Source organism: Dipodomys merriami, unplaced genomic scaffold (genome assembly GCF_024711535.1).
Source record: "Dipodomys merriami isolate MVZ:Mamm:240054 unplaced genomic scaffold, mDipMer1.0.p SCAF_42, whole genome shotgun sequence".
NCBI lineage: Eukaryota > Metazoa > Chordata > Mammalia > Rodentia > Heteromyidae > Dipodomys > Dipodomys merriami.
In genome coordinates, this window is record NW_027205826.1 from 13,211,806 (window position 1) to 13,227,264 (window position 15,459).

The following is a 15,459-nucleotide window of genomic DNA, read 5'->3' on the forward strand; positions in this document are numbered from 1 at the left end:
AATTAAAAAATACTTTACAACCAAGCATCAGTGGAAGGCTTGTAATAGCTCCTCAGGAGGCTGAAATCTAAAGATCTCAGTCTGAAGCTAGCCCAGGCATGAAAGTATAGGAGACTCTTTTCTCCAGTAACCCAGCAAAAAGCCAGAAGTAGTTGTGACTCAAATGGTAGAGTGCCAGCCCTGAGTGAAAAAGCTAAGGGACAGTACCCAGATTTAAGCCCCAGTGCCAGTACAAAACAGTACTTCATAATATATTAAATATTGATACCTTTTATTCCCCAGTATCATATGGGTATTCTACTTCCTTATGTTCTGTGATTGCTTGTGTCTCCTTTGATTTCTATCACTCTTTGCTGGAAACAGTGTCCTTTTAAATCGTGTATCCTTAGGGCCAAACATAGATAGACCTTGACCCAGAACTCCTGAGTGAGGAAATAAAATGGACTATGAGTATCTCAACAAAAGTGATTCAACAATAAAGACTACGACAGTCTTAGAAGTGACATTTCTGAGGAACTCTGGTTATTTCACATGGAATCTGGGACCATGCCACTCTTGCTTTTCCTACAATAAAATGTAGTGCAGAGAGAGCACAAGTTATTTAGATTGTTTTTGCCTTTACCTTCTTGCAGCATTTGAAACAATTTACTCTGGCTGCAGGTCGACCTTTTTATTGTACAGGGGAGTAATGTCGGCATCGAACCATAAAACAAAACATCACAGAATGTATTGGGAAATGTGTCACTATGGGGAGACCATGTACAAGGGAGTTACACATATTAAGAATACCCAGGCAGACTTTAAGCAAATGTTAAGAAAGTTGCCTTTATATTTTCTGCTAAATAGAGTGTTAACTAGTTATGAGCTATTGACTTTCCAAGGGCTTTTCTGATACAGTATTAATTTCCTCTAGTCTGAGCAACTGAAGTATCAGCTATCAAATTGATTCAACAAAAATATGGTCAAGCTGTTCAGGTAAAGTTGAACACTCCTTCCTTCCTTCCTTCCTTCCTTCCTTCCTTCCTTCCTTCCTTCCTTCCTTCCTTCCTTCCTTCCTTCCTTCCTTCCTTCCTTCCTTCCTTTTTCTTTTTTTTTTATTGATCATGGGGATTGAACTCAGGGCCTGGGCAGTGTCCCTGAGCTCTTTTGCTCATGGCTAGTGCTCTACCATTTTGAGCCATGGTACCACTTCCAGTTTCCTGGTGGTTAATTGGGAGATAAGAATCTCACAGACTGCCTGGTCTGGTTTCAAACCCTCAGATCTCAACCTCTTGAGTAGCTAGGATTACAGCTAGGATTACAGGCATGAGCCACTGTTGCCCCTGCCACCCCCCACTCACCGTTCACATCTTCTTCCTTATCTAAATTATTGACAGTCATAGGAAGAGGACACTTAGTTTTCTGAGTTGGTGTACTGAAAAAAAATGGTAGGAAAAAGTATCAAGTATGTGTACTTCTGGGCAGGTTTGGGGCTCTTTGTTATGAGGATGTCATTTGTGCATATGATCTCCCAGGTGAGCAAAGATGCTTCATGTAGAAATTATACAAAAGAGTTGCCACAACGCACTCTGATAAGAATATGAGATCATTTTCCTGATGCTTCTATACTTAACCAAAATGATATAATATTGTTATACTATTTTCAAAACTGTAATTTTCAATATATTTCCTTAACTATAGTTTCCTAACATTATTAATGATTATTTTTAGCACATAAAAGCTCTAAAAAAATCATGGATCAAACTGATAATGAATCAACACATACAATGTAAGCCTACAACACTTTGCTCTTTTCACAATCTGAAGGGACACATCTGTTTCCTGTCTTACGTATAATCACTTCTTTCCCCTGGTTGCCAACGTAGCTTTATATATCTGTCTCCTGGCTTATCAGATTTAGGCATCATGTTGTTCATGTCCTTTCATGGCCTGATCAATAGTGGATTTCTACCATTTTATTGAACGATACTATTAGATAGTCCAAGGAGTTGTGGGCTTCATCCCAAATTCTTCTCTCATTCACTCAACTTGCAGTTACCAAATCCTTTCTTGTCTACTCAAGTGACTTTAATACATGGCTTCATTAACCATGACTTCTATTCCTCAACAATGGCCTAGCCATGACCTCTATTGCTATAGCCTCACTCTAGCTTCTGTACCTGTCCTCAGGGTTATTTTCATGCAGTCCATACCCCACACTGCATTGGGGAGGAAAAGGAAGCAGGGTCCACAATGGAAACAGGATTGTTCTGTACCAGGCACAGAGCTGGCGATCAAATGTCTGCACTTAGCTGAGACATCAGGATTATCCTGGCATACTTTTTGTTGTAGTTGTTTCCCTGCATATCCTGATTTTTCCCATAATCGAACTGCATTCTCTTACGATGTTTTTCCATATTAACATATTGAGTTCTTGGTTAGTACTAGTGGATATATACTTCATGCATGTGTTTGCTAGGATTGTCACACACGTATTGATACACATATTGTGACACTAGGGAGTGTCATAAATGCAGATAAAGACAGTGCACTTTCTTCAAGATTGGGCTGTTCTGAGTTGTGGTTGAATAAGGAGATCAGGGTCCCAGGAGACAGGTATTATTTTCTTGGAGGCAAATCTGGGAAAATGAGGAGCTTGATATGCAAATTAGCCACTGACATATTTTTTTAGAATGAATCTGAATTCTTTTCATTATGGTTTATGAGTTAAAATTGAAATTTAGAGTTCAAGTGTTGGTTCTGGAATATCAGGCTCACAAAGAGGTGGGGTTTGATCCTTGGTCTTCTGCCACCTTGATCCCTTTCCTTTGTGAAATGGGTCTTTAAATCTTGCATTATTGCTTTTGTAGCCCAGGCAGGAAGAAGCCTGGGACAGGTGAAATACTGTGAGCTCTGCTCTGTTTTCTTTGTTTGCTGTTTTGTGGGCAGAAACTTGCTTGTTGTCTACCTGACATACATTATTTTAGTTTAATTTTTCACAAAGATCTTTAAGCTTTATATTTACAAGAAAAAAAGAGATATCTTCATACAAAAATCTAACGTGTAACCTGAGATTTTAAAACACAACAACGAAAAACTAAGAATCACTGGATGGGACTGGAGGCGTGGCTCAAGAGATAGGGTGCCAGCTGTGAGCAAGGATTACTGGATGGTTTGAAAACCACAGGTTTAGTAGAGAGTTATCCTATATATCAATACCTGAGAAAGAACTTAAAAATAATATAATGGTCGGCTCTATGGCCACCTTTTATTCTATTCTTTTTTCCTAACAGAAGGATGTAGCAAAAGGAGATATATCTTTCTTGGTGCTGTTTAGGTATCTTTTTGAAAAAGGTATTATTGTTTTAATCTTTCCACCAATCCCTTTCTGCTTTGATGCTATTTATATACAATACTAGCCTTAAAAGACAAAACTTTTCAGTACTGTTAGAATTAAAGTGTATTTTCACTGTTTACTCCTAGGCTGCTATTGCTGAATGGTTACATTTTCGTGAGAGAATTGTCATTTGGTGAGTCTTAGAGTCATTTCTGATTAGTTATATATCCACATTTGCTAATAGCTTCTTCTTCTTCCCACTTGAAATGTTCACCACAGTGTATCCTCTTCCCAGAAGATTTCATTCCTGTTCTTGACTTTGCTTTTCCTTTTTTAGTGTTGAGGGTTGACCCCGGGGCCTTGTGCATGGTAGTCAAGTGTGTTAACCCTGAGCCACAAGCCATCCTTTCATTCCTGTACTTTGACATATGCTTCAACCAGGTGTCTCAATGGAGCTGGAGCCATAGAATGGCTTAATTTGCACTTAGATCTATACCATTCCATCCCTGTCTTTTGTGGTACAAATAGAAGAAAAGGAAAGGAATGGGATGGAAAATGCCTTCTCAATAATAAGAATTATAACGTAGGCCTTTGGGTCAAAAGGGGGATACAGGTGCTGGTTATATATCTTAATTATTTACTATTATGATACATTTGCCCTTATATACCTTCTCTTTTCAATATGTTTGGTTTTTATTGTTTGATGGGTCCTGATTATCTTCTCTGGGGGTAGGAATACCCATTCTCCCTCCAATCATCCCATCACCCCTCTTTTCTGAGTGTCTATGGTAAATAATTAATAACTCTGTGCTCTATCAATGCTTGTGGTCTGAGTTAGCTCATTTTCCAAGATATGCCATCTACCAGTAATCACATGAACTGAACTTCAAGCTTAGATTGCCAGAGGATGGGTATATCTGTCAATTTATTTGGGTTCCTTTGGTAACTTTATATTGAGCAAGCTTTGGGATGGCACCAAGATTACTGAATGATATTATGTAGAAAGTAATCATAGGAATCTTGTGTCTGTCTTATAGATAGGCTATCAAAGTCTTGGTCTATTGCTTATGTTTCTTCTAAGAGTTCAGGCTGGCCATCTGTAATACTAGCTGCTTATGCCTGTAACCCTAGCTGCTCAGGAGGTTGAGAGCTAAGGGACAACATTCAAAGCTGACCCAGACAGAAAGTCTGAGAAACTGTTATCTTCAATTAATCACCACAGAGTGAGAAGTGGAGCTGTGACTCAAGTGGTAGAGTCTAGCCTTGAGCAAAAATGTGAAGGAACAATATCTAGGCCCCGAGTTCAAGCTCTAGTACTAACACAGCATGTGTGCACGCGCGTGCGCGCACACACACACACACACACATATACACACACACACACACACACACACGAATAACAAGACCCTCAGAATTCATTTTCTTGGTCAATAAAGGTGGGACTTTCTACTTGTCCATCAAAAAGAAGATACTGTACCATTCATAAGGAAATAGGAGGACTTGGGAAAAATAATACTAAGCAAAGTAAGCCAGACCCAGAGAAACATAGGTTATATGGTTTCCCTCATTTGTGGTAGCTAGAATATACCTGTAAATCTAAAAGTAAACACAATTGATGGTAAAATAAAAACAAATGTACTACGAGTCTCTAGGCACTTACACAAAGGGAGACCAAAGGAGGATATGCTTTTTTTTTTTTTTTTTGGTTAGTTGTGGGGCTTGAACTCTGGGCCTGGATGCTGTCCCTGAGCCTTTCAGCACAAGGCGATTCTCTACCACTTGAGGCACAGCACCACTTCTGGTTTTCTGGTGGCTTCTTGGAGATAAGAGTTTCATGGACTTTCCTGTCTGGACTGGCTTTGAATCATTATCCTCAGATCTCAGCCTCCTGAGTAGCTAGGATATAGGTGTGAGCTACTGGTGCCCAGCCAAAGGAGGATAATCTTAGGAGAGGATCACAAAGGCACAGTAGCCAGATGCATCTGATAATATAAAATAATATTTATCAAAATGAATTCCAGGAAATGGAAACAAAAGATATTTTTATTTGTCTTTGTTTCCCTTTGTTTGTTCATTTATCTGTCTTTGGGAGGATAAGGGGGACACTGAAATGGTGGGACAAAGTGAACAAATGCAGCAGTGGTTGAAAATGTTGCTATGTTGAAAATGAGCTATACAATTTGTGGGTAGGGATGGGAGGAAAAACCTGCGAGAAAGTGAGGAAGGGTATGACATTGTCCAAAAAGAAATGCACTCATTACCTGACTTATGTACCCATAACCCCTCTGTACATTGCCTTTATAGTAATTTTAAAAATTTAAGAAAGGTAGGACAATATTGTGATTCTAGTCATTCATTGCAATTTTTCATTTTTGCCTAGGGCAATCATATCTAAATGTATACCTTCTTTCATAAAAGTACATTAGAGGGCATACATTTTGGCCTTTGACTCTTATTTTGTAGCTTTACTGTCTGTTCTATTCACTACTTCATTTATTTCAAACTTCTGCTATATTCAGTTGTTCACTCCTCTGGTGCTTCAAATAGCTTCCCATTTCTCTGGATGAAGCAATATGCCTCTACAAATGCACAAATATGGAGCTAAACAAAAATCTTAATATTTATTATTTTACTCAATTAGTTTAAAATCCTTTCATTAGAATAAAATTGAATTTAAAGCAGATCATGAAGCATTTTGATATTATGTGAACTCCTAGGAAGCATTAAATTACATTGGATTTTAATTTATATTCTATGAATTCAATACTCTTTTACCATTTAATTGGATTCAGAATTAATTTTTTCCAAGTCATGGTATTTTACAATTAGTTTAACTTCTATCGTTGAGTTTCCTAAGCATTTGTGGGAGGGATAGTCTCAAAACACACAGATGTGTTTTCTTCTGAAGCTTTTGATTTTTATAGTTAAGCCTTTGCACATTTCCATTATCTGAGTGTTGACCCTGAAGTTTAAAATCAGAGGCTATAATGACTCTTGCAATTTCTTGTGACTTCTGTTACTCTTGTTACCGTTCCTCAACAATGCAGTGGTTTCCATACTGATTAAGTCTATGTATGACCTTAAACAAATGGTATCACCTCCATGGGCCTCAGTTTCCCCATTGACAAAATGTAAAATATATAACATCCCATTCATACGGCTGTTGTGGTTGATTTAAAATGCTAACTGCATGAAGTGTTTAGAATTAGGACTTTGAATGTTTTATTAATGACAATAGTGCCTGCTGTACGTGAAAACCCCCAAATCTCACTTCAAATTTTCCACTTGAAAAGGTAGTCAGATAAAGAGGAGGGTAGTAGGCTCTGCTCCTCACAATAATTCAGGGGTCTGGACTAATGTAGACTGTCCTCTTCAACATGTAGCTTCTATGTTTTGATTGTTTACATATACCTCTGTATCTGTATCTTATATATCTATCTCTCTATGTAGAGAGGGAATAGAGATCTTTGAATATATAGAGACCTCTCTATGTATATGTCTACATATTATATATATGTTATGTAATCATGTGGTACTGAGTGGTGGTATTATGGTATAATGTATGTGGTGACTATTGGAGGATATTATGCAGGATTCTTATGGTCCATGCCTAGAAGTAGTGTACATCCCTTCTTCCCATGTTCTGTTGGCCAGATCACCTAGTCCTATTTATAGACAGGTTTGACTGGGATACATGTAACTTCCTTTTAGCATTAACTCTTCCTTGCAGAAGGCAACCATAAACCTTTGGTGGGAAATTTGGTGTTAGTGCTGCACAAATACACAAGCAGGGAATGATTCATACATTTTGGGTTTTTATGTATTTGTGTGCACTACTTAGTACATTGCAGCATACTTGCAATTTCTGTGACTCTTGTTACAATACAGCCTTTGAAGCCACACAGGCACAGTGCCCTTCCCAGAGTCCCAAATAGTTAATAAAACTCCTAAGCAATGTAAGCTCTTCACAGATGCTCAGGTGAATGGCTATCTATGGATGGCATGCAGTTTGGAATGAACGAGTATCAAATCTGGTGTTGAATTGGCCATTGCAATAACCCCTAGAGTGGAAATTGCAAATAAATCCTGCACAGTTATGATTCAAAATTCCAGTACTTGGACTAGTCTTCTTGCTCAGCCTTCAGAGTTTCAGCCATCTGTAGAAGAAGAGGCCTCTGGATGTAGGTGAACTTGTAGCATAATAGAGGTTGCCATGTCACTTAATGGCAATGTAGTTAGCCCTTTCAAAATATGGTCTAAAGGTTGTCATTGACTTCCCATTTCTCCAGATCCTTTAGGAGAACTCAGTGAAACCAGATGTGAGGGGCTAGGTATCAATGGTTTTGCAATCTAAAATCAATATCCAGAGCTATCAGGATCTGCTTAGAGTGACTGAGCTCTCTGCCTGTGCTTTCCAGTGTTGTGTTAATGCCTACTTTTTGTTTTATTAGATTTCAGTCAATCAAAGGGATAAGTAAGGTTGAACACAGTACTCTCTTCCGTCTCCATTCATTCCTCAGTAGTTCTGTGAGAAATCACAGAAGAGGGCTCCTAGAAAAAGCCATAGAATTTATTAGCCATTCTCTGGGTTCTCAGAACCTTGGATGTCATCTTTCATGAATGCAGTGTTGTTGTTGTTGTTTTTTTAATTTGTAATGAGGTCAGGTTTGCAGAGAGAAAAGTGATGTGGACATCTCTGTTACCATTCCTCTGGAATTTTCACTTCTGGTTCTTCTGAGGTTGAGACGAGAGGGCTTTAGATAATGGAAGAAAAGCTTTTCTGTTTTATACTTTTGTTTCTCTTGTGGCTGAATGTGCATTTTCTCATGTCAGGCATAAGACATTAGCTTTTGTGTGGGATGGATCAGTGGGTTATGGGTAGCAACACATCTCATCTATAGCTCTCTAATATGAATAGATTTTCTGACACCCTGATATCCCTAGTCACCTTCCTGTAACAGAGGTTGTTGTAGAAACAACTTCTTACTGCTTACCTGTCATATTCCAGCAGGCATTTCTCTTTAGTTTAAACACAGAAAGGCAACATTAATATGGTTACTTGGCTGATAGAACACTTGAGTTTCTTTCGTCTGCCAAATCACAAAAGAGCAGTCACCTAAATTCTGGTCACCCTCTCCTTTACATGTGGATGAGAGCTGAGCCGTCCAGAACCCACTTTCAGACTCTCCCAGCAAGCAGTTTGTGTGTTCATTTGTGAACTCATACACCTGGGGACACAAGAAGACTCACACAACTCCAAAATGTGTCCCTCTGATTTCACTCTGGCTTCTCAGTAACAGGTAGTGAGTACCTATGGATTTTTTGTTGTTGTTGTTGTTTGTTTCTCACTCAGCCTTAAATCATCAATTTGCTTCCTTCCTAATGGCATGCCATTATTTAAGATCTTTTTCCCTTGATGCACTAGAGACAGGGTACCACTCTTTCGACCCTTCTCTCTAAGAGAAGAACAACAAATCTTCACTTATTTGAAAATTTTTCTAACAGTTGTATTTATTCACCATTTGAAATTTGAGTCTTGTGTAGCTCTGCAGCAGAAGGTGGGACTGGGGGTGTTCCCATCAGGACTGAACTGGCTTTTTTCATCTTTCCTGGAAGCATGGATGGACTCACCTTACAACTCTTCTTACAATGTTTATATTTGGTAAACATTTGCATTGGCACCTCAGGGTCTCTTTGTGTTTATGTTTTGTGTTTCTTGCTAATACCACATATGTCTTTGTAGTTCCCCTCAATCTATTACATTCAGATATCTGGGGTCTACTAGACGAAAGGGATATTTTCAAGGACTAAATTTAATAATGAATTTTTTGCCCCCTGACATTGTAAATATCTTTCTATTGACAAACATCTTTCTGAGTCCTGGCAGTCTACTGTACCACAGTTAATCTTATTCCTTTCCCATTATCTCAGTGGGGTTGAACATATGATTTTCAAACCTGAGATTTCACTTAGGAATTTAGGATAAATTTTTACCTTCCATGGGAAATTCACCACTGTTTTTACCCACTGCTTCCCTTTTTAAAACACTTACCAAAAAAAGTTCTTCATATATATGATTTCCAATTGCCCTACATCTAATCTCTTTTGAACACACACTAACTAATGTTTTGTTTCCTGTCCACCAGAGTCTTGACATAGATCTTAATGGTTGTATACCAAATCCACAATTGAAATTATTATTCCCAAACATCTTAGAATGTTATTAAGAACTTATCACTCTCTTCTTCTTAAAATACTTTCTTCACTTTGCTTCTTTTAATTTTCCTTCTCTTTTGCTTGCCATACTTCCTCTATCACTCCTGTTTGTTCTTCCAAAGCCCTGTCTTTATATCCTTATCGTTGGTTCTACACTTCTTATGTTATCTTTCCTAGTTCCCAGATTTTAAGATCCATCGGAACTCTGACAACTCCGAAATTTATAGCTACAATCCACACTTGTCTTCCTAAGACATCTTCATATATCCAATTGCCTACTTAACACATCTCCTTAGAAAGATCTCATAGGCTCAATATGACCAAACATAACTCTTGATTTCTTAGCTCCTAAATCCATTTCTCCCACAATAATCATGTATCAATGATGAGTTAATTTTATCCTGCTAATTGCTTGGGTGAAGAAACTTGGAGTCATCTTGAATTCCCTTTCTCTTATAACCTTACATTTCATTTATTGGAAATTCCCTTCAGTGATACCATCAAAGTGTATCTCGTGTTCTATCATTTTTTCATGACCATCTTCATCACAAATTTTATCTAACGTGTTATTGTTATTCAACTGGATTTTTATAATGAATTCCTAATTTAATCTATGCCCTGGCTCCCAGTTTGGCAAGAGTGGGTATTTAATTAATATGAAGTTATTGAATTAATCTTTCAACTTGAATTCAGACTTTTCATTGAAGGAATAAACAGCTGCTTTTCCAGGTGGTTTGTGGTAGGTCTTCTCACGAGAGTTCATCCTCAGGACTTGAGTCTTCAGTCCCTCTCACTGGAAAACACACATGTACACATGCACGTGTATGTACATTCATATACTCAGTTTCTCACTGCTATACTCTATTAATTAGGTTTCAAGGCTGCCTGTAATTTCTGGAAAAAGTTCTTCTGGTAAGTCACAGTGAGGTCTATCTTAAAAAAATTATTAATAAGCCAAGACAAACCAAGAGAACACTTTCTAAAGACTAAGATTCTTTTTAATTTGATGGAGTAAGAAATTCCTAGAGTAGAGTCTTAGAACTGGATATTTCAATGGGATCCTAATCAAATGTATCATGTCTTTGTTATTCTAGTAGCAAGAATGACTTCAAAAATCCATGGTACCCACAAGGCATATCTTTCTACAAAGGATCCAGATCAGCACTGTTTTGCTTTGTTTCTCATTCCTTCTGATCAGTTCCATTATTCCCAGAGATCCCATTATCGCCACAGGTCTGAGGCTTGAGTATTAGTTCAGCCTTGTTTTTCTCATTGCCCTACTTTTAGCTTCATGCTATGTGGTCTGCCTTTGGCTGTAAGGTTCATCAACATTTTCAGTTTTCAATAATAACTTGGAATTCTCTGTGCCAGGTGCCCCCAAGGCTTCCAAATCTTCAGCCAAATCTCAGAAATGAATGAAAGCAACATTTCTAGTTTCACTAATAGGAGAACAAATTTCTGTTCACATTCTCAGCAGATGTGGCCTTTCCTCAAATCTCTGGTGTGAGGTAAATGGACCTGAGATTTTTATTAGGGGATATTTGGCTCAAAAAGAATGGTATGAAATTATCTGGACTGAACTATAGCTCTGCTGTTTCTCAGACAGTAGTAATAATTATAGCTGCAATTAATATCACTTACGCTGGATATGTTGTATTCTTTACGTGTAACCTTATGAGACATTCATTAACTTATTCATTCTTTAGCTATGAAGGCATGAGGCTTAGAATGTTTCAGGGACTGGCCTAAATTCATAGGCAGATTGCAGAATGTACATTTGCAAATGCTGTCCCAATGACAAAACCTATTATTTTAACATCTCCAAAATACCATCTCCCTTAAAGCAAGTAGGAACAATGATGAAAGACATGCTACTTTCTACTCTTTCTCTTATGCCTAATTCTTTGGATTTTTCTCATAATTATTTTTATTTCTGTCCTGGAAAAATAGGGTATAGCAATTTCAATGTACTGTAGGTGCCTAGACTGAGATAATAAATGATTTCCTAATGTCCCTACATGACAGGCATGTAGATAATCTACTAACTCCTTTCTGTCATTGAACAGACCATTGAAAGAGGATATTTTCTTTTTTTTTTATTGTGAAAATACTGTACAGAGGGGTTACAATTACATGGGCAAGATAATGAGTACATTTACTATCAAGCATTGTAGCCTCCTCCTTTGTTTCCCCTTCTCATCCCTTCCCATCTTCCCCTCGCCCCCTCACCCAATCCCCCCCAAGGTTGTAAAGTTTGTTTTCGACATAACCAATTGTACATCTCATTGTTGCTATGGGTCCACCTGTATCCTTATTTAAACGACTTGTTTTTCCCCTTCCCCTCCACAAATTATACCGACATCAAATACAGTGAAAACAGGGGTTATACTGTGGAGGAGGGACATACAAAACAACAAAGAAATAATCTTATAAATGTGTTAGAAACAATCACATGAAAGAAAAAAAAAACATTTGAATACTTAGGGTTCATTTCCCTAACATCAACTTACCTGATCTTTTCTGCTTGACTCAGACATATACTAGATATTGCAAATAAGGGAAACCACGGGGCCTCTGTTTCTTTGGGCCTGGCTTACTTCACTTAATATAATTTTTTCCAAGCCTTTCCATTTCCTAACAAATGGGGCAATGTCATTCTTTCTGATGGAGGCATAGAATTCCATTGTGTATATATACCACATTTTCTTGATCCATTCATCTACTGAGGGGCATCTGGGTTGGTTCCATATCTTAGCTATAGTAAATAATGCTGCAATAAACATAGTTGTGCTGGTAGCTTTAGTATGGTCTTGTTTGTGAACATTTGGGTAAATGCCCAAAAGTGGGATTGCTGGGTCATAGGGGAGCTCTATGTGGAGTCTTTTGAGGAACCTCCATACTACTTTCCAAAGTGGTTGAACAAGTTTACACTCCCACCAACAATGCAGTAAGGTTCCCTTCTGTCCACATCCCCTCCAGCATCTGTTGTTATTAGAGTTCTTGATCTTAGCCATTCTAACTGGGGTGAGGTGGTATCTCAATGCTGTTTTGATTTGCATTTCTTTTATGGCTAGGGAGGTTGAGACACATGTGTCTATTGGCCGTCCTTCTGAAAGAGGATATTTTCTATCCCAGCAACTTCTGAAAAATGGAGCCAGAAATCTTTTAGAGGAAGAATCCATATTTGAATGTCCTTTTCCTGGATTATTCTTTCTCAAATGATTCATTTGCTTGTTAATTTTTTAAAAAAGATTTGACTCGAATGCTAATATTCAAATTACATTTTTGATAAATCAATTTAACTTTCTTTTTCTTTGTCAGTCCTGGGGTTTGAACTCTGGGCCTAGGTGCTGGTGCCGTCCTTCGGCTCTTTGACTCAAGGCTAGTGCTCTACCACTTGAGCCACAGTGCCACTTCCGGTTTTCTGGTGGGTTATTGGAGATAATAGTGTCATAGACTTTCCTGCCCAGGCTGGCTTTGAACTGCCATCCTCAGATCTCAGTCTCCTGAGTAGCTAGGATAACAAGTGTGAGCAACCAGTGCCCGGCAATCACTTTCTTTCAGAGATGAGCTATAATTCTATCTCTGGACTGTTTTAGCCATATCAATAAATTCAAAGCCTACACAAATAAACTTTGAATATCTAAAAGAGAAAATAGTTCATGAATCTCAACAAGGAATTCCAAAGTTAATGAAGCTTATAATTGGTTAATTTCTACTTTGGGAAGTCCCTTATATTATCTCCCAAGAAATTAACGTGATGATTACACCTGCCACTTGGATAGCATCAATTTTCACTTTAAATTAAAGAGAAGTTGATTTGATAGATCTTTTCTTTAACCAGAAGGAGGTCACCAGAGAGTCTAGGAATTCATTAACATATTGAGCTTTGAAGTTTCTGATTTGGTGGAATTTCTATGTTAAATCAGAATCAAGCAACCTAATGTTCAGATTTCTTCTCAGCTAGCTTGCTCCGTGGGTAAGAAAATGCTGCTAGCAAAGCCATTTATTCTCTGTAGGGTAGAGGAATGCTTGCTGTTCAAAACTATTGGTTGAACCCTTAACTTCAGCTTGTAAGTGCTCTGGGTGTTTTACAAGGGAGTAGCAAGGTGCCACAGGACCATGGCATTCATAGTGCCTTCTGTTTAGTAAACCTTGAGATCATTGCCGAAGGAAACTAAATGATGACACTTGCCCTTGACACTTGAGGACTCTCATCTTGCCTAGGTAAATCCATATGGAAAGGGCCCTCCTAACGCCTCTCCTTCTTCTGATTGTAGCTTTCTACACATAATTTTCATAATGATCCTTTAAAACACATATCATGACATTTTCCTACTTGAACAAAGAGCAAAAACTCCAAAGTTCTTGCAAAGGCCTCTATGGTCAACTGCTCTTTACCCCTAAACCCTGAAAATTTCCCAGGAGATCTGTCAACATGTACAACCATTTCCAATTCCCTTAGGCAAATCCCATACTCCTTACCCTGCGTAGTTTTTGATAAGTTCATGACAATAATGTTCAGATAACTCACACTGGCTGTCTTTCCTCATTAGGATATAAGTAATATAAGGACAGAGATATTTTTGTTCTTAATGTTCATCAAGGCTGTAGCCCAAACTCCAAAAGCAGAGATCACCAAATTTTTTCCATGAAAAGACAGGAGATAAGTACTTTATTTTCTCTGTGGGCCATGTTACCATCACAGTACTAAAACAACTACAAATGTCGTGGCCATGCTCCAATAAAACTTTATTTGTAAAAGTCTTGTAGGATTTGGCCTGTGAGCTGTAATTTGCTAAGGTGGTCCTAGAATAAGTTCCAGCATCTAATATTTGTTAAGTAAATAAATAGTTGTTAAAGATGTAGTTGCTCAATAAGTGCATGGTTGGTAAATAATTATTGTGTACATCACAAGCATTGATGGGACAATAATGTTCTTAAATTTCCACTTTCTTTATCCACAAAAATCAGTGTATTTATAATACAATGCCTATATGGATTTCGCAAGTAAGTGAGAATAGATTGGTGAGAACTAGTGGCTGAATATTACACGCATGTAAATACATGGTTGAACTTTTCTTTTTTCAACTACATAAATCGAGTAGGAAAAGAGAGGCCATGTAATTGAAGAGAGCTTTATAGTTGCATAGTTATCTTCATGCTATCCATTTTTGTCTGCATTATTTCAAAGGATCCTCACCGAAACCTTGTGATGCACCCGGAGGATGAATTGTGGTGATCTTGGCTGGGATATGAAGTCTGAGAATTCTACCCTGACTCCTGATCTATTGCTATCCTCATCATCAGAAGCTTAATAGTCAAAGAGATACTTTTTGGAAATAATGTCATTTTTCTAAACCATTATGTGTCCATTTTTTTTCAGCTTGAACTCTTCATCTTCCGCCTCAACCCTACTGAGTATATTGAGTATATTGAGGCTCTTTCTTCCCTGGTGTCTGCAACACATTTGATTATATTTGCTGAGTAGATGACTCAGTACAGATTTAGGGAAAGAAGAATGATCTGCAGAAGAAAAGCTTCTCATCAGATGCAGAAGAGCCACTAAGATGTGCTAAGAGTAGAGTCTGATTAACTCCTAGCCAGTAGGAATTAGAAGAAATTGCCCTAGTAAAACCCTTTTCCCACTTTCATGCTGCACAAGACATTTGAATAATTAACATCCTTCTCTAGCATTAAAAATCTCCTTCCAAGGAGGGAGGGGGGTATGATTGGGTGGGGGGGGGAGGGGGGAGGCTGGGAAGGGAGGTGAAGGGTAAACAAAGGAGGAGGCTGCAATGCTTGGTAAGAAATGTATGCATTATCCTGCCAATGTAATTGTAACCCCTCTGTACAGTATGTTCTCAAATAAAATAAAATAAAATTTAAATTAAAAAAAATCTCCTTCCAATTCATTGTGGGTATCC

At 38.0% G+C, this 15,459-nt stretch overlaps 1 protein-coding gene across 1 annotated transcript in view; it reads left to right on the forward strand.

Annotated features, from left to right (window-relative positions):
* The window catches only part of LOC138807271 (uncharacterized), a 127,321-nt gene extending 112,101 nt beyond the window's left edge, over window positions 1–15,220 (forward strand). Inside the window, exon 5 of the mRNA XM_069992832.1 lies at window positions 14,727–15,220. Coding sequence (XP_069848933.1) covers window positions 14,727–14,748 — 22 coding nt within the window. The 3' untranslated portion in view covers window positions 14,749–15,220. The remainder of the gene's footprint in view (window positions 1–14,726) is intronic.
* Window positions 15,221–15,459: the final 239 nt, after the last annotated feature.